This window comes from Pristiophorus japonicus, chromosome 16, assembly GCF_044704955.1.
Source record: "Pristiophorus japonicus isolate sPriJap1 chromosome 16, sPriJap1.hap1, whole genome shotgun sequence".
Classification (NCBI taxonomy): domain Eukaryota; kingdom Metazoa; phylum Chordata; class Chondrichthyes; family Pristiophoridae; genus Pristiophorus; species Pristiophorus japonicus.
Window position 1 is genome coordinate 93530739 of NC_091992.1, and position 24091 is coordinate 93554829.

General features: G+C 43.8%; 1 protein-coding gene across 2 annotated transcripts in view; it reads right to left on the reverse strand.

Annotated features, from left to right (window-relative positions):
- Nucleotides 1-11113, reverse strand: part of wdr45b (WD repeat domain 45B) — a 44123-nt gene extending 33010 nt beyond the window's left edge. For both annotated transcript variants that reach the window (XM_070857565.1, XM_070857564.1), the window contains exon 1: nt 10978-11113. In XM_070857565.1, coding sequence (XP_070713666.1) covers nt 10978-11044 — 67 coding nt within the window. In that variant the 5' untranslated portion in view covers nt 11045-11113. The remainder of the gene's footprint in view (nt 1-10977) is intronic.
- Nucleotides 11114-24091: the final 12978 nt, after the last annotated feature.

The following is a 24091-nucleotide window of genomic DNA, read 5'->3' on the forward strand; positions in this document are numbered from 1 at the left end:
CCTCGCCCGTCATCTGGAACGGCTTCCTCCGCCCCCCGTGGGAACGAACGGCTGCCTCCTTCCCCTTCCCCCCGCGGGAAGCAACGGCTGCCTCCTTCCCCCTCCCGCGGGAAGCAACGGCTACCTCCTTCCCCCTCCCCCTGAGATTTTTTAATCTGTAGACAAGGTTTTTTCAAGCCTACAAAAATCTTCACTTGCTCCATTCTAAGTTAGTTTGGAGTACGTTTTCACTGTGGAAACTTTGAAATCAGGCATCAGTGGCCAGACACGCCCCCTTTTGAAGAAAAAATTCTGTTCCAAAGTGAAACTGTTCTAACTGACTAGAACTGCAGAAAAAAAGTGGAGAATTGCGATTTCTAAGATAGTCTGTTCTCCACCAGTTGCTCCTAAAAATCAGGCGCAAATCATGTGGAAACTTGGGCCCATAGAAACAGGGATAGGTCATTCACCCCTCGAGCCTTTTCTGCCGTTCAATCAGATCACGGCTGATCTTCCTCAACTCTATTTACCCGCCTGTGAACCATAACCCTTGATATCTTTACCTAAAAAAAAAAATCAATCTCAATCTAGAAAACATTATCCCATCATCTACAGGTTTCTGGGAGAGTGTTCCAAATTTCTACTACCCTTTGGGTGAAAAAGTGCTTCTTGATTTCACTGCTAAATGGCCTAGCTCTGGATTTATCATCCCCTTGTTCTGGATTTTCCAACAGAGAAAATAGTTTCACTGTATTCAGCCTACTGAATCATTTCAAACATCTCAATCATATCACACAACCAAGATACATTTATATTGTGTCTTTAACGTAGCAAAATGTCCCAAGGCTTCTCTCAAGAGCGTAATCAAGCAAATTTTAACAGTCACAAAAGAAGATATTAGGACGTGACTAAACACTTGGTGAAAGAGGTAGGATTTAGGGAGCGACTAAGGAAGAAGAGGTGGAGAAGTTTAGGGAAGGAATTCCAGAGCCTCGGGCCTAGGCAGCTGAAGCACAGCCCCTATGGCAGAGTGGTGAAAACCGTGGATGTGCAAGAGGCCATAATTGGATGCATGCAGAGATTTGGGAGGATTGTAGTAGAGCTGGAGGGGGTTACAAAGATAGGGAGGGGCAAGGCCATGGAGGGATTTGAAAACAAGGGTGATTTAAAAAAATAAAATAAAATGAAGCGTTGCCTGATCGGGACCAAACGTAGGGTTGATGGTGAATGGGACTTGCCAAGAGTCAGGATATGGGCTGTAGGGTTTGGATGAGCTCAAGTTTACAGAGATTGCAAGGTGGGAAGCCGGCAGAGAGCATTGGAATAACCCTCCAAACTCAAGGGAATACAAGCCAAGTTTACACAACCTGTCCTCATGACAATCGCCCTTAAAGCCCCTGCATTACTTGTGTAATAAACATCTATCAGCAACTTCCTCTGCATTCTCCTCCATCTATTCCAGCTCTCAGTACAGGATCATGATCACAGTCCAAATTGGACACATGATGATTTGCAAATAAATAATCTTGATGTTTTCAAGACACTAGAACAAAATGTCAGTTTTACCTCAATATTGGCAATACCAGGTTTGGGGCATGGGAGGAGGAAGAAAAACACTAAAGTTAGATTTAATCTACGAGTCTACAGTCTGGAGAAATGCTGGCCTGGAATTCGCTGCAAAGGCAACATTGGCGACAAACGCTATAAGAGAGACCATCGTGCTCTCCGATCCTCCTTTGGCAAATTCACGCCACAATTTGCTGGAAAGAAAAATTAGAATACGCCACAGCGAGCATAGCACCGGATTGGAAGTGGCACAGCCACTGACCATTGCACTTTTCATTCTTCCATTGGCAAATCACATTTTCGAATTCTGATAAACCAAATTATAAAAAGACCAATACTTTGAAACAAAAATATATTGGATAACCCACGAGTAAGCGCTTATAGTTTGTATAGTTGTAAGTACCTGCCGTTGTTGATAATGCTATGCTACTACATCTTAGAACCTTTGCAGGGAGTGATTGGCCAAGAGTACATGGCATTTTCCAGCTGCGGAAGGCTCGTGGATTAATCAGTTAATTTATTTATGTTGTTTCTGTGGCTGCAATACCCTTTCTTACAACCAGTCACCTCTGAATAATACATGCGGCCGACATGGATAAAGAAACCTCCCCAGGTACTGAATACTGTTGCTCACTGAAACACTGATCCAGAGATTCTTTTGAATGGATCTCCTGCTATCTTTCCATGCTTGCATTCGTCAGAGATTCTTGCATGGTTAGAATTTTAATTTCCTCAAACGTTGGTTTCCTTGGTCTGCACCCCTTTCAAGTTGGCCAAATCTTGCTCACTTTCAGAAAAAAACAAATGGCAATGGATTTCATGTAAAACTATCTTGTAAATTTCATGCTTCAATGCCTCTAACCAGAAACTTGCCTTTGGGACTTGTCAGCTGTAAAAGTTTGAGGTCGATTTATTGTGTTATTTGAAAGTTCAATTGTTACACGCGTTTTAATAAAAACTGTTTCCACCAGTGTTGCCTCTCCATTGCCATCTCTCCTTCGTGCTTTCTCAACCCTCACATTTCAATTTAAAGCCTGTTTATGATGCCAACAGCCAGCTACAATGAAAATCAAAGTGCAGCTTGATTTGAAAATGTAAAATTAAATAGTAATTTGCTGCACAATGTTCAAAATTAGTCAAACATTTGTAAATTTGAGTGATCAGATTATTGCAATGGAACAAACACAGAAATTGCAGGAGTTTGGCAGGAGATAACAATGATAAATCACCTACAAAAATCCCAAGAATAGATCAATTGCTTTCAAAACAGGAAATAAGATTAGGTTTCTCATTAGTTCGATGCTGCAATACTGCAAACTTATTGTTCCAATCAACAAATACATTATAGCACATCATTTAAATGCAGTCAAAGAAAGAAAAAAGACTTATTTATATAGCGTCTTTCACAACCACTGGACGTCTCAAAAGCGCTTTACAACCAACTAAGTACTTTTGTAGCGTAGTCACTGTTGTAATGCAGGAAACTTGGCAGCCAACTCGCACACAAGCAATCTCCCACAAACAAGAGCGTGACAATGACCAGATGTTTTTTGTTATGTTGATTGAGGGATAAATATTGGCCAGGAGACGGGATAACCCCCTGCTCTTCGAAATATTGCCATGGGATATTTTACATCTACTTGAGGGCAGACGGGACCCTGGCTTAACGTCTCATCCGAAAGACGACACCTCCGACAGCGCAATGCTCTCTCAGCACTGCACTGGAGTTTCAGCCTAGATTTTTTTGTGCTGAAGTCCCTGGAGTGGGTCTTGAACAACTTTACCCTTAAATCACACCACTACCAGGCCACGCAGGCCATTCTAAGTGACAGTGATGTGAAGACAGGAGTAAACCCATCATCATCGGCAGTCCCTCGGAATCAAGGAAGACTTGCTTCCACTTATAGAATGAGTCCTTAGCTGGCTGAACAGTCCAATATGAGAGCCACAGTCCCTGCCACAGGTGGGACAGACAGTCGTTGAGGGCAAGGGTGGGTGGGACAGGTTTGCCGCGGTTCCTTCCGCCGCCTGAGCTTGTTTTCTGCATGCATTCGGCGATGAGACGTGAGGCGCTCAGCTCCCTCATGGATGCACTTCCTCCACTCAGGGCGGTCTTTGGCCAGGGACTCCCAGGTGTCGGTGGGGATGCTGCACTTTATCAGGGAGGCTTTAAGGGTGTCTTGTAACGTTTCTTCTTTCCACCCTTGGCTTGTTTGCCATGAAGGAATTCCGAGTAGAGCGCTTGCTTTGGGAGTCTCGTGTCTGGCATGCGGACAATGTGGCCTGCCCAGCGGAGCTGATCAAGTGTGGTCAGTTCTTCAATGTTGGCCTGGTTGAGAATGCTAATGTTGGTGCGTCTGTCCTCCCTGGGGATTTGTAGGATCTCAAAGGCATCGTTGATGGTATTTTTCCAACAACAAATTGGCGACCACTGTAGATTGAGCTACAAGAACATATTTATCAGCTTAGGCGAACCCATTGGTGGAGCGGCATGAATAACCCAACAAATTATAGTGCAGCACAGCTAATGGCATAACTCTCGCCATTATTTCCTGGAACCTTCTACCTTTAAATAATGGTACACGCCATTAATGAGTCATTACCATGGTGCAAGTTTTCAGCAAATTCAAGTAGAAAAAGCAAATAATGGGGAGATTAACTACCAGGTGGCATAAAGTAGCTTTGCTTTACATTTGTACTGGATTCAAGTCTGTAGCCAAGAGCACTGGTCTGGAACCAGCATATTTCAAAAAGATAATACATCAACTACCTGTCATTGCAGTCAGGACAATCAGTTTTGTACTGGCCCTGAAATCAGCAATACTGAAAAAACATTCTGATGCATGGAAAGTGTATGAGTAAGTCACTGAACTGCTGACTTGCCAAATTCTATAAATGAAAATTACTTCACAGTATAGCATACTAAAAAAGATGACCTCACTCGTGAAATTGTAAAGTTTTAACTGCAACATAAACTTTTTGAACTAAATGACGTTTCAGATAGTCCTGTTTCCATTGTCTATTTTTTTTTTAAAAAACACTTGTAAGTTTTTCATTAACTTTGGCTTCAGAACATAATTTACACATAACCCCAGCACTCACTGAATACTGAAAAATGTCTCCCAGTTTCAAAAGGCCCCTAACCAGAGACATTGGTTGTTTTGGTTTACAAAATTTCCAAAAAACAATCCTCTTTAAATGATAAACAGCATTTGTTTTGACACTCTGCTGGGCTCCTGCCTTTCGTTTGGACATGGTACAGGTATTCGATAAAAACGGCAACAGTTATCAACTAATGAAGTTGTGAGTGGCCTGTTTATTTCAATGTGCGCTACATTCCAGATTGCTGTGCAGCAGTTCACATCTTTTGAGGGAACATTGGTGCTAAGTTTTAATGACTAAAAACAATCTCTGGCACTGTAAATTAACTTCCACAAGTGTGGGGTCTTAATCTTTCAGATTCGAGTTATTGTTGGAGATTAAAAATTTAAATATTGTCCCTGAATTCGCAGCCCCTACGGGCACATGCGCGCCGTAGAGGACCCACAAGTTTTGGGTTTCGGCATGCGAAGCGCATGCGCCTAAACCTGGAACTTGCGATCGGTCAAGAATCCTCTTGACAGATCACACGCATCCAGAAGGCTTCTGCGGGCGAAGAGTTGCGGCCCAGCGAATGCCCTTGAAATTCTTACGACTGATAAAAGCTGGTCTTATGCCTGCTTTTATCAGCATGACTTTTAAAAAGGACAGAAAATTTTTTTTTATTTAAACATTTAAAATCCTGTTTAAATAAGGTAAGTTTTTTTTTAGACCCTTTAAAATCTAATTCAATTTTTTTTGTATTAAATAAGTAATTAAACTCCATTTTGATTTTTAAAAATCACATTTAAAATTAAAGATTTATTTTAAGTGTGTGTGTTTTTGCCGTTGTTTAACTGGGAGCCAATATAGGTCGGAAAGCACAGAGGTGATGGGTGATCGTGACTTGGTACAAGTTAGGACACGAGCTGCAGAGTTTTGGATGACTTCAAGTTTACGTAGTGTGGAATGTGGGAGGCCGGCCAGGAGTGAGTTGGAGTAGTCAAGTCTAGAAATAACAAAGGCATGAATGAGGGTTTCAGCAGCAGAAGAGCTGAGGCAGAGCTGGAGGTGGGCAATGTTACAGAGGTGGAAAAAGGCGGTTTTAGTTATGCAGTGCACATGTGGCTGGATACTCATTTCAGTGTCAAATATGACACCTAGGTTGCAAACAGTCTTGTTCACCCTCAGATTAATGCTAGGGAGAGGGATGGAATCAGTGGTTCGGGAACGCAGTTTGTGGCGGGGACCAAAGATAATGGCTTTGGTCTTCCCGATATTTAATTGGAGAAAATTTCTGCTCATCCAGCACTGGATGTTGGACTGCAATCTGACAATTTAGATACCAAGCAGGGGTCGACAGAAGTGGTGGAGAGGTAGAGTTGGGTGTTGTCTGCATACACATGTGGAAACTGACTCCGTGTTTTCAGATGATATCGCCAAGGGGAAGCATATAGATGAGAAATAAAAGGGGACCAAGGACAGATCCTTGGGGGACACCAGAGGTAATGATGCGAGAGTGGGAAGAGAAGCCATTGCTGGAGATTTTCTGGCTACGATTAGATAGAAAAGAATGGAACCAGGCGAGTGCAGTCCTACCTAGCTGGACATTGGTGGAGAAGCGCTGGAGATGGATGGAGTGGTCAACTGTGTCAAAGGCTGCAGACAGGTCAAGAAGGACAAGGAGGGATAGTTTACCTTTGTCACACTCAAAGGATGTCATTTGTGACCTTGATGAGTAAGTATAATGAACGGCCTGCGCCATTCATTTGCCGCTGACCGTAAAATCCGAGCCATTATATCCATCTCACTATTGTTCCAAAACATTATATGGCGGAGTGACAGACTACAGAAATGACTACAAATAGATTACTCAAAAATAATTCTCGCCACCAAGACAACCAGTCTCCCCCCTCGAAACCCATTATACAGCTGTTCCCTTGTTACTGGTTGAAGTTCAGGCTGCAAACTCTGCGAGATCCCATGAGATATTCCACCTCTCTGCCTCTCTTCTCCTTCAAACCTACCTCTGACCAAGCATTTGGTCACCTGTGCTCATTTCTATTAATGCAGCTCAGTGTCAAATAATAATTTTTTTTTTTTAAATCGCATAATACTCCTGTGAAGTGCCTTGGGACGTTTCACTATGTTAAAGGCACTATATAAATAAAAGTTGTTGTACTAATATTGCAGATACCAACAGCACAGTGGGCAATCACACCTTGCAAACTATAAACGTTTTTATTTTACTTTCTAGCAAGTGATGATCACTTCAGAAAAACTAAGATACTGTGCTCTGCTCCAATCTGCAGGTTTTTTTTGATTGCTTAAAAATATATCTGCAACTCCTATTTTGTCATGGTCTTGTTGCTGTGTTTCAGGAAAGTACACAATGTCCCATAACTTTTACCCCTTTGTCCCCTTGTGGGAAGGTGCACAGCCTTAAAACATGGCCAAGAATGGCAAAATTACATCCTGTCACACCTGGGAACTGCACGTCAGTGCACCAAAGAGTTACTGAGTTCTAAGAGATATTGAAGCACTACTTGCCCCACCCCAAGGGAGGCAGGGGAAGGAGCTGAAGTCTTCTTTGAATCAGTGTTTCAACAGGTAATGATAGTGGGTGCATTTGGGGAGGATGTCCATGAAGCGCAGACACTGGACAGAATAGGTTCGGAGAGTTAAATATAGCAAGGTTGCACAAGCAGCAATTACATAAATGACCAGATAACCTGTTGGATATGATGTTGGTTGAGGGATATATTTGGTCCAGGATACAAGCAGAACTTCCCTGCTCGTCTTTGAATGGTTCCATGGAATATTCTACATCCATGCAAGAGGGTAGATTGGGCTTCAGTTTGACATCTCATCCAAAAAAACAATGAAGTACTCTCAGTATTGCACTGAAGGATTAGCTTTTGTCATATTCTGTAATGGGCATGAACTCACGATCTACTGACCCAGAAGTGAGAGTAATACTACTAAGTCATGGTGACACTTATCTGTGCCCAACATCTTTCTGTCACCACCTAACAACACTAAGATCATGAGATTACTGGGGGTGGGAGAGGGGTAAAGTTTAAAAAAAAAATCAAAGCTGCGCCCCATCAAAATACTGCAATCAAAAAGGATATTTAGAATAGGCAAAATTGACTTTTTTGGGGCAACAGCTGGAGGGAAAACTCAGACGCCAAATCCAGAGGATCTGGGTTTTTTTTTTTGGGGGGGGGGGGGGGAAGAGAAAGAGGGAGAGAAAGAGGAGAGACGGAGATTAATTTCCTCATTTTCCTTGGTTTTCTCTAGGCCATATACCAACTTCAACAGAGAGAAGTGATTGGTGACTTTTTCCAGAAATCCTCAAGGCTGTCCTATGCCACCCAATTTAAAACCAACTCAAGGCCCTCCAATGTTTCCTCCCCCCTCCATGGGGAAGTCAAGAAATAACTTGCAATTATATAGCACCCTCCATGTTCTCAGGATACCCCAAAGCGTTTCACAGTCAAAGAATTACTTTTGACGTGTAGTCACCATCCTTACGTAGGCAAACAGCTGAAAATTTGCCATCGGTAAGTAACCAGTGTTAGAACACTGTGGTGAATTGTTACATGTCAGTCATTAGTAATGGAAATAATTTCTGAAGAAAATGCAACAAAAAAAAAATCACATTTACCAAAGGAGTGTTGTCTGTACAATAGATATTTACAGCACAGTATCAGCAAGACATAACTCACAAATTCCAAGTTATTTTACTGTATAAAGCTATTCTAAAGTTGACATTTATGTTTACATCACTAGTTGCCACAACAAATTTGCTTGAAAATAATCTATGATTCTCATTAATTTTCAGGTGTCCCAATCCATATTAAATAAATACACAATTAGATAGGCAAAGCACTGGCCAAATAACCATTTACAATTAACCCATCAGTCAATAGTCAAGAACGAACAAAGCTAACCAACAGAAATGTTTAACCCAAACTATAATACAATCAAGGCATTGAGTACTGCCCAGGTATTTGCATTAATTATTTCTTCCAAACAAGTAAACAACTACTACTATTTCCAATAAAACAAACACTTGCTCACACAAACAACACTGAAGCAGGCAAAAGATCTAAAATTGCCCTTGATTTTACAAGCAATTTTTTAAAAATCACATAAAACCTATGGTTTTGATCAGGGAGTTCTAGACAACAGTTGACACTAATTCAGCACCTTCAATGTAATAAATTACCTAGAATCACTTTGCAAAAAGGAGTCAGGGAGGAAAAGATATGGACAATGAGCAGGAGTTAGAAGTAGCAGGTAGGAGATTAACTGAAAACCTGCAGTTTTGACGAGACTTTTGAAGATAGGGAAAAAGATTCAGCTGCTATGTTTTGGTTGCGAGATCAACTGAGCAGGTCTCAACAACTTTATTTCCCAATGAAACACAAACCATACTTAGAGGGCAAGAGAAAAAGAGTATTTTTCACCCCTCAATAATACTCCCCTTTCACAAATAGCATTTGGCCAAGCTTGGACTCCATTAAAATCCAAGTGCCTTTCAGTTAGTTATTAAATCACAGATAAACAACTTCGGGATCGAGTTTCCAATTATTTCCGTTAGTTAAATCAGAATATAGCAGATGGAATCAGCAGAACCAGTGCAAAAGATTAGGGAATTTTAAACGCAAGCGTTATGCCCAAAATCATTGTTCATGTTTTCTGCAATCTTTTGCACTGGTTCAAGATTCACTTTGCCTGAATCAGACCCCACCCACAAAATTGGCGACACCCCAGGTTGAAATTGCAAGATTCCACCAGCAAAATCTTCCATGTACCAGCGCGATCGGGCAGCATAATAGAATCTAATTTTCTGCTTTTTTTTTTAAACATTTAAAAAGCATTCCTTGATGCAGTTAAGAGTGGTAACTTAGTGCAATTTTATTAATACAGCTGAAGAGGGGTTTATCAGCAAAAATATAACAAAATATTTAATGCACTAGGAAACTGAATAGTGTGCACCAATGAAATTGAAGGAGTCATTATATTTTTGTACTTTGTGAATTTTGAATCAGGTTACTCACCGGTGGAGGACTAGATACCCTTATTAAAAATGCTTATTTTTGCTGATAAATCCCTTTTCAGCTGTATTAATAAAACTGCACTAGGTTAGCACTCTAAAATACATCAATTTTCCGATTGAACCCAAAGCAGAAACCCTGCCTCATCATGTTTTATAGATTTTAAACTTCAGATGGTTTAAAATCCAATCTTGCAGGGCAACCAGATGCATCACACCAAGTGATTTATTACACCTGTCCCGGTGCTATATCCTGCTTAGGAATCAATGACATTCAGTCACATGCAGGGAACCTCAGTCACTCACTAGTACCTACACCAAGTGTGGCATTGGTGAAAGCATTAGACTGAAAACGTGAATTACTGTGAGTCATTCTACCACACACATTACTTCTCTGCCGTTTAGCAGTTCAGTCTCTAATCTGGATATTCCAAATACTCAGTTAAGTGGTTATTTGCTATACTGCACATATTGCATTTTACTAAGTGTAAGCAGCATCCTTTTATTGCAACTCCACAAATTTCATTTATTTTTTGAACTAGTCTCAGTTACCTATATTTGTACTTCTAGAATCCCAGCAACTACACAGAATTGAGATGGGGATTCAATGAATATATTTAACAGGAATATGATGTCCTTACAGACCACTCACTCATTTGTAATGAGACTCATTCCCTTCTGATTTAAAACGTAAGCGATTTTGATTTATCTCACTCCTAAATAAGTCAACAACTTCAATTTAAAAAAAAAAGGTATTTGCAATGGTTATTTTTTGACCATAAACCTCACTCGATAGTTCCCGGATTGGGTCAGCCTCCTCTGGACTGCACACCCTCAGAGGTTAAGAGGAACCCAGCAGAACATCAGGAGGCTACACCTTCATTATATAATGCACTTTCTAGTTGAGCACCAGAGAAACATTAATTTTAATGAGAAACTGCATGCGTTGAAGGAGGGTGGGGGGAAGTTCAGGGGATCCTCTGGTACTACACATCATTGTTTTTTTTAAAACCAGAACATGGAAGGGGGCGGGTGGAGAGAGAGAAATCACTAACCCTATTTAAACACGTGGAACTTGTTTATTTTCCAGAGTGAGACGATTAAATGGGTTACACTTTGGCCCCTTTAAAGCTATAAAAGTGAGCCAGAGTGCCGGACAGGCCGCACTTACACCTGGTGCTGGGGGTGAGGGGCAGAGCCGCTCGGAACTGGCTCCCCGGCCCCGGCTCTCTCCCCAGCACTCAGTGGGGTGGGGGGGAGTTTCCCCTGCCCGACACCCGGCCACTCACCGTGGTCCTGGTTGAAGCCGGCATACAGCAGGCCGTTCCCGTGCGGGTTGGCGGGCAGCAGGTTCATCGCGCCGCCGCCTCTCGCTCGCGCTCGCTCCCGATCAGCTGCTCGCAACCATTTCCCCCACCTTCCCTCCGCGCCTGCGCCTGCACTTCCGGCGCCAGCCACTCATCCAGCACGCCAAGCCGAGCGCCGAACTCCCGATCCAAGCGCAGGACAGCGAGAGGAGCGTCGAGCCACTCGCTCTCTTTAAAGGCGCGCACAGCCTCCCAGACATCATCATCAAAGGCGGTCCCTCGAACCAGGGCTGTTTGCTTCCACACCAAAAGGGATGAGTTCGCAGATGTTTCAGTGAAAGTCCCGATGTTCCAGTCCTGAACTCCAGGTGGATTGTTTTAACGTGTGGTGGTCGGTGCACATCAGTCACCACACGGGCTTGACAGAGCTCGGCCTTTATCCAGTGGCAAGGATTAACCAGGACAGATTTGCTCTGCTGCACGGACTGTGTGTGTGTGTGTGTGTGTGTTTATTTATTCGCCGCACCTCCGCCAAGATCACTCGCCGAATTTCAGCCACGATCCCTCACTGCTCCTCCACCCCGATCATCCGCTACATTGCTGCCTCGATCTCGCGTTGCTTCTCCGCCTCAATCGCACACATATCACAGTGTGGGCTGGCCCGTGCTGCCCCTGGGCCCTCGCCTCTTCTGGGTCCCGTACTCCCATTTGCCGCATTCCGCCACGATCTCTCGCCGCTCCTCCACCACAAACATTCGCCGCACGTCCGCCACAGTCTCTCACCGCTCCTCCATCACGATCTCTCGCCGCTCCTCCGCCACAAACATTCGCCGCACCTCCGCCACAGTCTCTCTCCACTCCTCCGCCACAGACATTCACTGCACCTCCGCCACAGTCTCTCACCGCTCTTCCGCCACGATCTCTCGCCGCTCCTCCACCACAAACATTCGCCGCACCTCCGCCACAGTCTCTCACCGCTCCTCCGCCACGATCTCTCACCGCTCTTCCGCCACAAACATTCGCCGCACCTCCGCCACAGTCTCTCTCCGCTTCTCCGCCACAAACATTCACCGCACCTCCGCCACAGTCTCTCACCGCTCCTCCGTCACGATCTCTCGCCGCTCCTCCGCCACAAAACTTACAGCACGAGCTGCTCCAAGCATGCGATGGCTTTGAGGTAGGCGACTGGGTGACGTCATCAAAATCCAGGTCGCCCTTTGGAGCGTGGGCAGGAACAACGGCGGGTCCCAGGTACAGCAGGGGAGCGGGAAGGTCGGGGCGGATGAGCGGCGAGAGATCGTGGCGGAGGTACGGCGAATGATTGAGGCGGAGAAGCAACGAGAGATCGAGGCAGCAATTTAGCGGATGATCGGGGCGGAGGAGCAGCGAGGGATCGTGGCTGAGATTCGGCGAGTGATCATGGCGGAGATGCGGCAAATATTTGGTGTGGAGGTGCGGCGAATAAACACACACACACATAGTCACACATAAACAAACTCACACATACACAAACTCGCACACAAACTCACACCAGCATCATTCAAAGTGTGGCTCAGCTTTCATGCTTGGAAGTCTCAGTCAATTGAGTTTAAAGATGTTACCTCATTTGATATGCTTCACTCCTAAAATGAAACATTTGGTTCAATGGGTTTTCAATCTGTTTCACTCTTTTTGATCAGAAATCTCACTGCTAACAATCCTCTTAATGGTTCTGCAGTTTTTGGAGATGAAACAATATAACCTGATAAATTTTGAAACTCTGTTTTAAAGAGGACTATTCAAAATTTCATTCATGACTACAATGGAGACAATCAAAGACATAATTTCTAAATTTGCAGACGACACCAAATTAGGGGTGATAGTCAAGACTGAGGAGGACTGCAACAAATTACAAGAAGACATTATTAAACTAAACTAAATGAATTTCAACACAAATAAATATGATGTATTACATTTTGGTAATTAAAATAAGGAGGGCACATATTACTTGGAAAATAAGAAACTAAATGGAGTAGAAGAGCAAAGGGATCTCGGAGTACAAATACACAGATCATTAGCGACACAAATTAACAAGGCCATAAAGAAGCAAACCAAGCATTAGGCTTTATTTCCAGAGGGATAGAATTGAAAAGTAGAGAAGTTATGCTAAACTTGTATCGGACCTTGGTTAGACCACACTTGGAGTCCTGTGTACAATTCTGGTCACCAAATTATAAAAAGTATATCGAGGCACTGGAGAGGGTTAAAAAAAAAGATTTACAAGGATGATACCAGAACTGTGAGATTATACATAATCAGGAAAGGATGAACAGGCTGGGTTTCTTTTCTCTTGAAAAGAGAAGGCTGAGGGGGTGACCTAATGGAGATCTTTAAAATTATGAAAGGCTTTGATAGAGTAAACATAGAGAATGTTTACACTTATGGGGAAGAGCAAAACTAGAGGCCATCAATGTAAGATAGTCACCAAGAAATCAAATAGGGAATTCAGAAGAAACTTCTTTACCCAGAGAGTTCTGAGAATATGGAACTCACTACTACAGGGAGTGGCTGAAGCAAATGGTATAGATGCATTTAAGGGAAGGCTAGATAAGCATATGAGGGAAAAGGGAATAGAGGGTTATGTTGATAGAATTAGATGAGGAAAGACAGGAGACGGTTCAAGTAGAGCATAAATGCTGTCATGGACTGGTTGAGCCAAATGACCTGTTTCTGTGCTGTATATCCAATGTAACCCTGTGCTCAGTTGAGCAACGCGCCCAGAGAGGCACCACTAAGTTTGTGGTCCTGGCCCTCCAGACCATGGTCAAGGATCCATGTCAACTATGCGGGCCTGGTTCTCGGTAAAATGTTCCTGGTGGTGGTGGATGCTTTTTCAAAATGGATTGAATTTTGTTGCTGCCGCCTGCTCTCTACCTGATCGTGCAGGTTGGGGTGAACCAGCGAGAGTCTGGTTTTAAGTGTTCTTTTCTTGAGTAGGGAATGGAGTCTCGTGCGGTAGCTGAGCAGTACTCGGGACAGGCGGGTTTGGAGTGAGCCTTCTGAAATAATGTCGGGAAGCACCGCCACCATTGAAAGCCTGGGGGCCATGTTTGCCACCCACGGCCTGCCTGACATACTGGTCAGTGACAACGGGCCATGTTTCACCAGTGCGGAATTTAAAGAATTCATGACCCGCAACGGGATCAAACATGTCACCTCGGCCCCGTTTAAACCAGCCTCCAATGGACAGGCAGAGCGGGCAGTACAAACAATCAAACCGAGCCTTAAACAAGTCACAGAAGGCTCACTCCAAACCTGCCTGTCCCGAGTACTGCTCAGCTACCGCACGAGACTCCACTCCCTACTCAAAAAAAGAACACTTAAAACCAGACTCTCGCTGGTTCACCCCAACCTGCATGATCAGGTAGAGAGCAGGCGGCAGCAACAAAATGTAAACGATGGTCGTGCCACTGTGTCACAGGAAATTGATCTGAATGACCCTGTGTATGTGCCAAACTATGGACATGGTCCCAAGTGGATCGCGTGCACGGTGATAGCTAAAGAAGGGAGTAGGGCGTTTGCAGTCAAACTAGACAATGGACAAATTTGCAGAAAGCACCTGGACCAAACGAGGCTGCGGTTCACAGACTGCCCTGAACAACCCACAGCAGACACCACCTTTTTCAAGCCCACAAAACACACCCAAAGGATCAACGACACAATCCCGGACCAGGAAATCAAATCCATAATGCCCAACAGCCCAGCAAGGCGAGGCTCACCCAGCAGCCCTGCAGGGCAAACAACAAGCCAGCCCAGTGAGGGCACAGCCAACATACCAGAACAGACATTTGTACCGAGGCGGTCCACCAGGGAAAGAAAGGCTCCCGACTGCCTCACCTAAATAGTTTTAAGAACATAAGAATTAGGAACAGGAGTAGGCCATCTAGCCCCTCGAGCCTGCTCCGCCATTCAATAAGATCATGGCTGATCTGGTCGTGGACTCAGCTCCACTTACCCACCCTCTCCCCGTAACCTTTAATTCCCTTATTGGTTAAAAATCTATCTATCTTTGACTTGAAAACATTCAATGACCTAGCCTCAACTGCTTCCTTGGGCAGAGAATTCCACAGATTCACAACCCTCTGGGAGAAGAAATTCCTTCTAAACTCGGTTGTACATTGGCTCCCCCGTATTTTGAGGCTGTGCCCCCTAGTTCTAGTCTCCCCTACCAGTGGAAACAACCTCTCTGCCTCTATCTTGTCTATCCCTTTCATGATTTTAAATGTTTCTGTAAGATCACCCCTCATCCTTCTGAACTCCAATGAGTAAAGACCCAGTCTACTCAATCTATCATCATAAGGTAATCCCCTCATTTCTGGAATCAGCCTAGTGAATCGTCTCTGTACCCCTTCCAAAGCCAGTATATTCTTCCTTTAGTAAGGTGACCAAAATTGCACGCAGTACGCCAGGTGAGGCCTTACCAATACCTTATACAGTTGCAGCAAGACCTCCCTGCTTTTGTACTCCATCCCTCTCGCAATGAAGGCCAACATTCCATTCGCCTTCCTGATTACCTGCAAACTAACCTTTTTTGGGATTCATGCACAAGGATCAAGCACGTGGGGAGATCCCGTCCGAACTGACCCCCGTCCGGACGGAATTCCTCATTGGCGCCAAACCCCGGAACCTCCCTCGGGGGCCGGCGCCTCACAACTTGAGCCGCCTCAGGGAAATCCCCTCCGTGCCTTTCAGTTCCGCGCGGAGGGGTTTCCTGTACGGGCTGCTCCTGCACACTCTCAACTTTGCCATCCTCGCCGGCCGTCCGGCCACGCCATGGCGTACCATCTTGCCGTCCGGAGGAGGCGGGGGTCCCCGATGGAGGGCACTCTATGCGGGAGTCCTCCCACTATTCATCGGGGACTTGGCCTGGAGGGTGCTGCACAGAGCAGTGCCGTGCAACAAATTTTTAAGCCGGTTCACGCATTTTCTGCGGTCTGGAGGGGTCCGTGTTCCATGTTTTTATTGAGTGCACGAGGTTGCAGCCCCTGTTTCATTATTTGAAGGGACTGCTCCTGAAATTCTGGCTGCACTTCAGTCCCACTCTCCTGATCTTTGGGCACCCTGTGCGGAGGGGAGCGGGTAGGTCCGAGGGCCTCCTCGTAGGACTGCTCCTGGGCACGGCCAAGGGTGCCATCAGCCGGTCCAGGCAGCGGGCGGTCGAGGGGGTCGTTCAACCTGACTGCCTGCCTCTCTTCCGCTCTTACATCCGGTCCAGGGTGTCCTTGGAGATGGAGCACGCGGTGTCCACCGGTACGCTCGCGGCCTTCCGTGAGAGGTGGGCACCGGAGGGACTGGAGTGCATCGTCACGCCCGGCAACCAAATTTTAATTTGATTTTACGTTTTAAAGTTTAATTTGTTTTAATTGCTGGTGCTTTTAGTGTCCCCCTCCCCTTTTATAGGGGGCACTGGAGGAAAAAAAAATTTGATTTTAGTGCCCAAAAAAAAAACCAAAAGAAAAACACAAAAAAGAAAAAAAATGGGCCTTGTAAATATCTGGTGTGTCATCCAGGTCGGGTGGCACCGATTAATGTTTATGTTTTACAGGTAAACTCCAAAAGAGTTTCATGCACAAGGACCCCCAGGTCCCTCTGCACCACAGCATGTTGTAATTTCTCCCCATTCAAATAATATTCCCTTTTACTGTTTTTTTTCCCAAGGTGGATGACCTCACACTTTCCGACATTGTATTCCATCTGCCAAACCTTAGCCCATTCGCTTAACCTATCCAAATCTCCTTGCAGCCTCTCTGAGTCCTCTACAGAACCCGCTTTCCCACTAATCTTAGTGTCATCTGCAAATTTTGTTGCACTACACTCTGTCTCCTCTTCTAGGTCATCTATGTATATTGTAAACAGTTGTGGTCCCAGCAACTGATTCCTGTGGCACACCACTAACCACTGATTTCCAACCGGAAAAGGACCCATTTATCCCGACTCTCTGCTTTCTGTTAGCCAGCCAATTCTCTATCCATGCTAATACATTTCCTCTGACTCCACGTATCTCTGTCTTCTGCAGTAACCTTTTGTGTGGCACCTTATTGAATGCCTTTTGGAAATCTAAATACACCACATCCATCGGTACACCTCTATCCACCATGCTCGTTATATCCTCAAAGAATTCCAGTAAGTTAGTTAAACATGATTTCCCCTTCATAAATCCATGCTGCGTCTGCTTGATTGCACTATTCCTATCTAGATGTCCCGCTATTTCTTCCTTAATGATAGTTTCAAGCATCTTCCCCACTACAGATGTTAAACTAACCGGCCTATAGTTACCTGCCTTTTGCCTGCCCCCTTTTTTAAACAGAGGCGTTACATTAGCTGCTTTCCAATCCGCTGGTACCTCCCCAGAGTCCAGAGAATTTTGGTAGATTATAACGAATGCATCTGCTATAACTTCCGCCATCTCTTTTAATACCCTAGGATGCATTTCATCAGGACCAGGGGACTTGTCTTTCTTCAGTCCCATTAGCCTGTCCAGCACCACCCACCTAGTGATAGTGATTGTCTCAAGGTCCTCCCTTCCCACATTCCTGTGGCCTGCAAATTTTGGCATGGTTTTTGTGTCTTCCACTGTGAAGACGGAAGCAAAATAATTGTTTAAGGTCTCAGCCATTTCCACATTTCCCATTATTAAATCCCCCTTCTCATCTTCTAAGGGACCAACATTTACTTTAGTCACTCTTTTCCGTTTTATATATCTGTAAAAGCTTTTACTATCTGTTTTTATGTTTTGCGCAAGTTTACCTTCGTAATCTATCTTCCCTTTATTGCTTTTTTAGTCATTCTTTGCTGTTGCTTAAAATATTCCCAATCCTCTAGTTTCCCACTAACCTTGGCCACCTTGTACACGTTGGTCTTTGATTTGATACTTTCCTTTATTTCCTTGGTTATCCACGGCTGGTTATCCCTTCTCTTGCCGCCCTTCTTTTTCACTGGAATATATTTTTGTTGCGCACTATGAAAGAGCTCCTTAAAAGTCCTCCACTGTTCCTCAATTGTGCCACCGTTTAGTCCTCCTTTCCAGTCTACTTTAGCCAACTCTGCCCTCATCCCACTGTAGTCCCCTTTGTTTAAGCATAGTACGCTCGTTTCTGACACAACTTCCTCATCCTCAATCTGTATTACAAATTCAGCCATATTATGATCACTCATTCCAAGAGGATCTTTTACTAGGAGATCGTTTATTTTTCCTGTCTCATTACACAGGACCAGATCTAAGATGGCTTGCTCCCTTGTAGGTTCTGTAACATACTGTTCTAAGAAACAATCCCGTATGCATTCTATGAATTCCTCCTCCAGGCTACCCCGTGCGATTTGATTTGACCAATCGATATGTCGGTTAAAATCCCCCATGACTACTGCCGTTCCTTTTTCACATGCCTCCATTATTCCCTTGATTATTACCCGCCCCACCGTGAAGTTATTATTTGGGGGCCTATAAACTACGCCCACCAGTGACTTTTTCCCCTTACTATCTCTAATCTCCACCCACAATGATTCAACATTTTGTTCATTGGAGCCAATATCATCCCTCACAACTGCCCTGATATCATCTTTTATTAACAGAACTACCCCACCTCCTTTCCCTTCTTGCCTATCTTTCTGAATCGTCAGATACCTCTGTATGTTTAATTCCCAGTCTTGGCCACCCTGCAACCATGTTTCTGTAATGGCCACCAAATCATACTCATTTGTAATGATTTGTGCCGTCAACTCATTTACTTTATTTCGAATGCTGCGTGCATTTAGGTAGAGCGTTTTCATCCTAGTTTTTAAACCATGATTTTTAGTTTTGACCCCTCCTGCAGCCCTTTTAAATTCAGTGGCCCTTTTTGATTCTTGCCTTTGGTTTCTCTGCCCTCCACTTTTACTCATCTCTTTTCTGTCTTTTGTTTTTGTCTCCTTTTTGTTTCCCTCTGTCTCCCTGTATTGGTTCCCATCCCCCTGCCATATTAGTTTAACTCCTCCCCAACAGCACGAGCAAACACTCCCCCTAGGACATTGGTTCCGGTCCTGCCTAAGTGCAGACCATCCAGTTTGTACTGGTCCTACCTTCCCCAGAACCTATTCCAATGCCCCATGAATTTGAATCCCTCCCTGTTGCACCACTGCTCAAACCACGTATTCATCTGTGCTATCCTGCGATTCCTACTCTGACTAGCACGTGGCACTGGTAGCAATCCCAAGATTACTACTTTTGAGGTCCTACTTTTTAATTTAGCTCCTAGCTCCTTAAATTCGTCTCGTAGGACCTCATCCCTTTTTTTACCTATGTCGTTGGTCCCAACTTCACTTTGACTTTGGAGGGAGTGATGTTGTGTATCTGTAAAGCATGCACTCCCATGTTCCGCCACCAGGGAGTGCATCCCCTGAAGTCCCAAGGGATCCCAACATCCCAACTGTGCTGGTGAAGGTCAGAGGATGGTTGAATTAATAACAGGAGTGTTAGAATGATATGTGATGGGAGCCTAGGCAGCTGCAAGCAGTCACGAGTGCTTGAGAGGGAAAAAAAGGTATAAAAGAAGCAGCATTTGAACACTAAAATAGCATGAACACAGAGAAAGATAAGGAGAGAAACTACAGTCAACAGAACACAGCATGAAAGAGATGCAGTCATTCAGAGGGCTTCCACTGAGGTTTCAAGGAACAAACTGTCAACTATCGCCTTGTTAAGTATTACTTCTTTGTACTGGATGTAAAGTACTTAATAAATCTGTTGTGCTTCTAAACAATATACCTGTACCCATCGTGGTTTGTTGTGATCATGAACAAGTCTCTTATGTCAGATTAAGCTGACAAAGTTACAGTTCCTATAGCAGTGCTTTGCATTGCAATTTGGGAGGAGACACCAAATGTAGGTGCAATGACACCTGAGCCATTCTGTCCGTATCTGGTAAGAATTCTATGAATGGTAAATCCATAAACTATGTAAGGAATTCTAGGCAAAGGGTATTAGATGGATCTTTATCCCACTTACTTCAAGTCCCACCAGACAATTAGATGGGGAATCTTCTTCCATTTCTAAGGTTTATTAAATGCCTGATGTTTAGGGTCTTGAAATGTATTACATTACCCAGTCCAAAGTATATTAATAGTCACACAAATCAACCAAACACGTCAGTGTTTTTTGCTGTTTTACTTGCATAAGTGAAAATGACCACCATTCAATAAAGATGTAAACTAGAGGTATGAAGGGATATGGGCCAAAGGCGAGTATATGGAGTTAGTTCACAGAGCAGCAATTGAAGGCTCGAGGGGTCAAATGACCTACTTCTGTTCCTATGTAAACTAGGCTGGAACTTACGGAATTTGCGGTAATAATAACGGTGAAGCTAACCGCTCTCGCCATTATTATGGAGTAAATCAGACTGCAACATCTGGCATCCGCACATGCAAAATTAAACATGGAAATTAGGAAGTTGCTGTCCGATTTGCCCAGCTGCTACGCAAGCTTCACTATGCTGGTACCTCACCAAGAGATTTGGCATTAAAATATATGAAGGGTGTGAAGTTGCAGTACCTACCCACTAGTCATCCATTGAACTCGCCAGAAAAAGATGGGCTAATGCATTCAGGTGTAAGTGAACTTTTAACGGCGTGATAAGTCTTAATTACTGCCGTACAACCTCTCTGGCCAAAGTATTTCATTTTATGTGTTGAGTTTCATTCCTTCAGAATTTAGTTATTATTGGAGATTTTTTAAATATTTAAAATTAAAATTAGTTTTAAAAACTTTTTCTTTGTGTCTTTTTTATCACTCTCTCTTAAGATTAAACACAATGGCCTATAAATTGAATCATGCCCGAACTGGGGTACAGTAGAAGACACAAAAAGCATACTGGAATAGTGGAGAACCAAGTGTCCAATGAATGAGGAATTTAAGAGTAGTTAATATTAGGAAAGAAAAAGTACTGGAGAAATTAATGAGACTAAAAGGGGACAAATCCCACGACCTGATGGTCTGCATCCGATGGTTTTAAAAGAGATGGCTGCAGAAATAGTGGATGCATTGGTTTTGATCTTCCAGATTTTGCAACGGTCCCCACGGATTATAAGGTAGCCAATGTAACACCGTTATTCAAGAAAGGAGGGAGAGAGAAAACATTGAACTATAGACCATTTAGCCTGACAGCAGTAATAGGGAAAATGCAAGAATTTATTATTAAGAATGTGCCAACAGGGCACTTAAAAAATCATAATATGATTAGGCAGAGTCAATATGGCGTTTGACAAATATATTAGAGCTTTTTGAGGGTGAAACTAGCAGGGTAGATAAGGGAAACCAATGGATGTAGTATATTTGGATTTTCAAAAGACATTTGTTATGGTGACACGCAAGAGGTTGTTACACAAGATTAGGGCTCATGGGATTGGGGGTAATATATTAGCTTGGATTGAGGATTCATTAATGTACAGAAAACAGAGTAGGAAAATGGGTTATTTTCGGGTTGGCAGGTTATAACTAGTGGGGTGCCGCAAGTATCAGTGCTTGCGTCTCAGCTATTTACAATTTATATCAATGATTTAAATGAGGGAACCGAGTGTAATGTATCCAAGTTTGCACAACGTTAGGTGGGAAAGTAAGCTGTGAGAGGATGCAAAGAGGCTGCAAAGGGATATAGACAAGTTAAGTGAATGGGCAAGAAGGTGGCAGATGAAGTTTAATGTGGGGAAGTGTGAAAATATCCATTTTGGCAGTCAGAATAGAAAAGTATAATATTTTCTAAAAGGTTAGAGACTAGTAAATGGTGGTGTGCAAGGGGATTTGCGTGTCCTTGTACATGAATCACAGAAAGTTAATATGCAAGTACAGCAAGCAATTAGGAAGGCAAATGGTATGTTAGCCTTTATTGCAAGGGGGTTGTAGTGTAAGAGTAAAGAATTCTTCCTGCAATTATAAAGGGCTTTAGTAAGACCACACCTGGAGTACTGTATACAGTTTTGGTCTCCTTACCTGAACAAAAAAAAGTCTTGCATTTATATAGCACCTTTCACGGCCACTGGTCATCCCAAAGTGCTTTACAGCCAATGAAGTACTTTGAAGTGTAGTCACTGTTGTAGGAAATGTGGCAGGCAATTCCCACAAACAGCAATGTGATAATGACCTGATAATCTGCTTTTGTTATGTTGATTGAGGGATAAATATTGGCCGGGATACCAAGGATAACTCCCCTACTCTTCTTCGAAATAGTGTCATGGAATCTTTTACGTCCACCTGAGAGAGCAGATGGGGTCTTGGTTTAACATCTCATTTGAAAGACGACACTCCTTCTGTGCTGCACTGGAGTGACAGCCTAGATTTTTGTGCTCAAGTCTCTAGAGTGAGACTTGAATCCACACCTTCTGACTCAGAGGCAAGTGTGTTACCAACTGTGCCACTGGCTGACACTACCTAAGGAAGGATATACTTGCCTTAAAGGGGGCGCAATGAAGGTTCATTAGATTGATTCATGGGATGAGAGGGCTGTCCTCTGAGGAGAGATTGAATAGAATGGGCCTATATTCCCTGGAGTTTAGAGAAATGAGAGATGATCTCATAGAAATGTATAAAATTCTTAGAGGACTTGTCAGGATAGATGCTGAGAGGATGATTTCTCTGGCTGTAGAATCGAGAACTAGGAGGCATAGTCTTTATTTTTTTATTCACGGGTTGTCGGCATCACTGGTAAGTCCAGCATTAATTGCCCATCCCTAATTGTTCTTGGGAAGGTGGTGGTGGGCCTTCTTTTTGAACCGCTGCAGTCCGTGTGGTGAAGGTATTCCCACAGAGCTGTTAGATAGGGAGTTCCAGGATTTTGGCCCAGCGACGATGAAGAAACAGTGATATATTTCCAAGTCAGGATGGTGTGTTATTGGAGGGGGACATAGAGATGATGATGTTCCCATGCGCCTGCTGCCCTTGTCCTTCTAGGTGGTAGAGGTCGCAAGTTTGGAAGGTGCTGTTGAAGAAGCCTCAACGAGTTGCTACAGTGCATCTTGTAGATGGTACACACTGCAGCCACGGTGCGCCGGTGGTGGAGGGAGTGAATGTTTAAGGTAGTGGATGGGCTGCTTTGTCCTGGATGGTGTCAAGCTTTTTGAGAGGTGTTGGAGCTGAACTCATCCAGGCAAGTGGAGAGTATTCCATCACACTGCTGACTTGTGCCTTGTAGGTGGTAGAAAGGCATTGAGGAGTCGGGAGATGAGTCACTCTCCGCAGAATACCCAACCTCTGACCTGCTCTTGTAGCCACAGTATTCTGACGAAATGTCATCGACTTGAAATGTTAACTCTGTTTCTTTCTCCACAGATGTTGCCTGACCTTTTAAACTAATTAGTGGGGGGGAGGATTCAGGTGAGTGAAAATTTTAAAAGTCAAAGAATAAGGAGAAGGCAATAGAGCAGGGTTGCACTGGGAGAAATGAAAACCAGAGTGTGCCAGGAAGGGACAGAATGTATAAACAGAAAGGTGAATCAGAAAGTGGGATCCCCAAAGCAGGAAAAAAATGGTACAAAAACAAATTTAAAAGCTCTTTATCTAAATGCACGTAGAATTCGTAACAAAATAGATGAGTTAACGGCACAAATAGGTACAAATGGGTATGATCTGATAGCCATTACAGAGACGTGGTTGCAAGGTGACCAAGACTGGGAACTAAATATTCAGGAGTATTTGACAATCCGGAAGGATAGACAGAAAGGAAAAGGAGGTGGGGTAGCACTGTGAATAAAGGATGAGATTAGTGCATTAGTGAGAAACGATATTGACTCAGAGGATGAAGATGTTGAATCAGTTTGGGTGGAGATAAGGAATAATAAGGGGAAAAAGTCACTGGTGGGCGTAGTCTATAGGCCCTCTAACAGTAGCTACATTGTTGGATGGAGTATAAATCAAGAAATAATGGAGGCTTGTAATAAAAGGAATGGCAAGAATCATGGGCGATTTTAACCTTTATATTGATTGGACAAAGCAAATTGGCCAGGGTAGCCTTGAGGAAGAGTTCATAGAGTATATCCGGGATAGTTTCCTTGAACTGTACATTGCGGAACCAACCAGGGAGCAGGCTATCTTAGA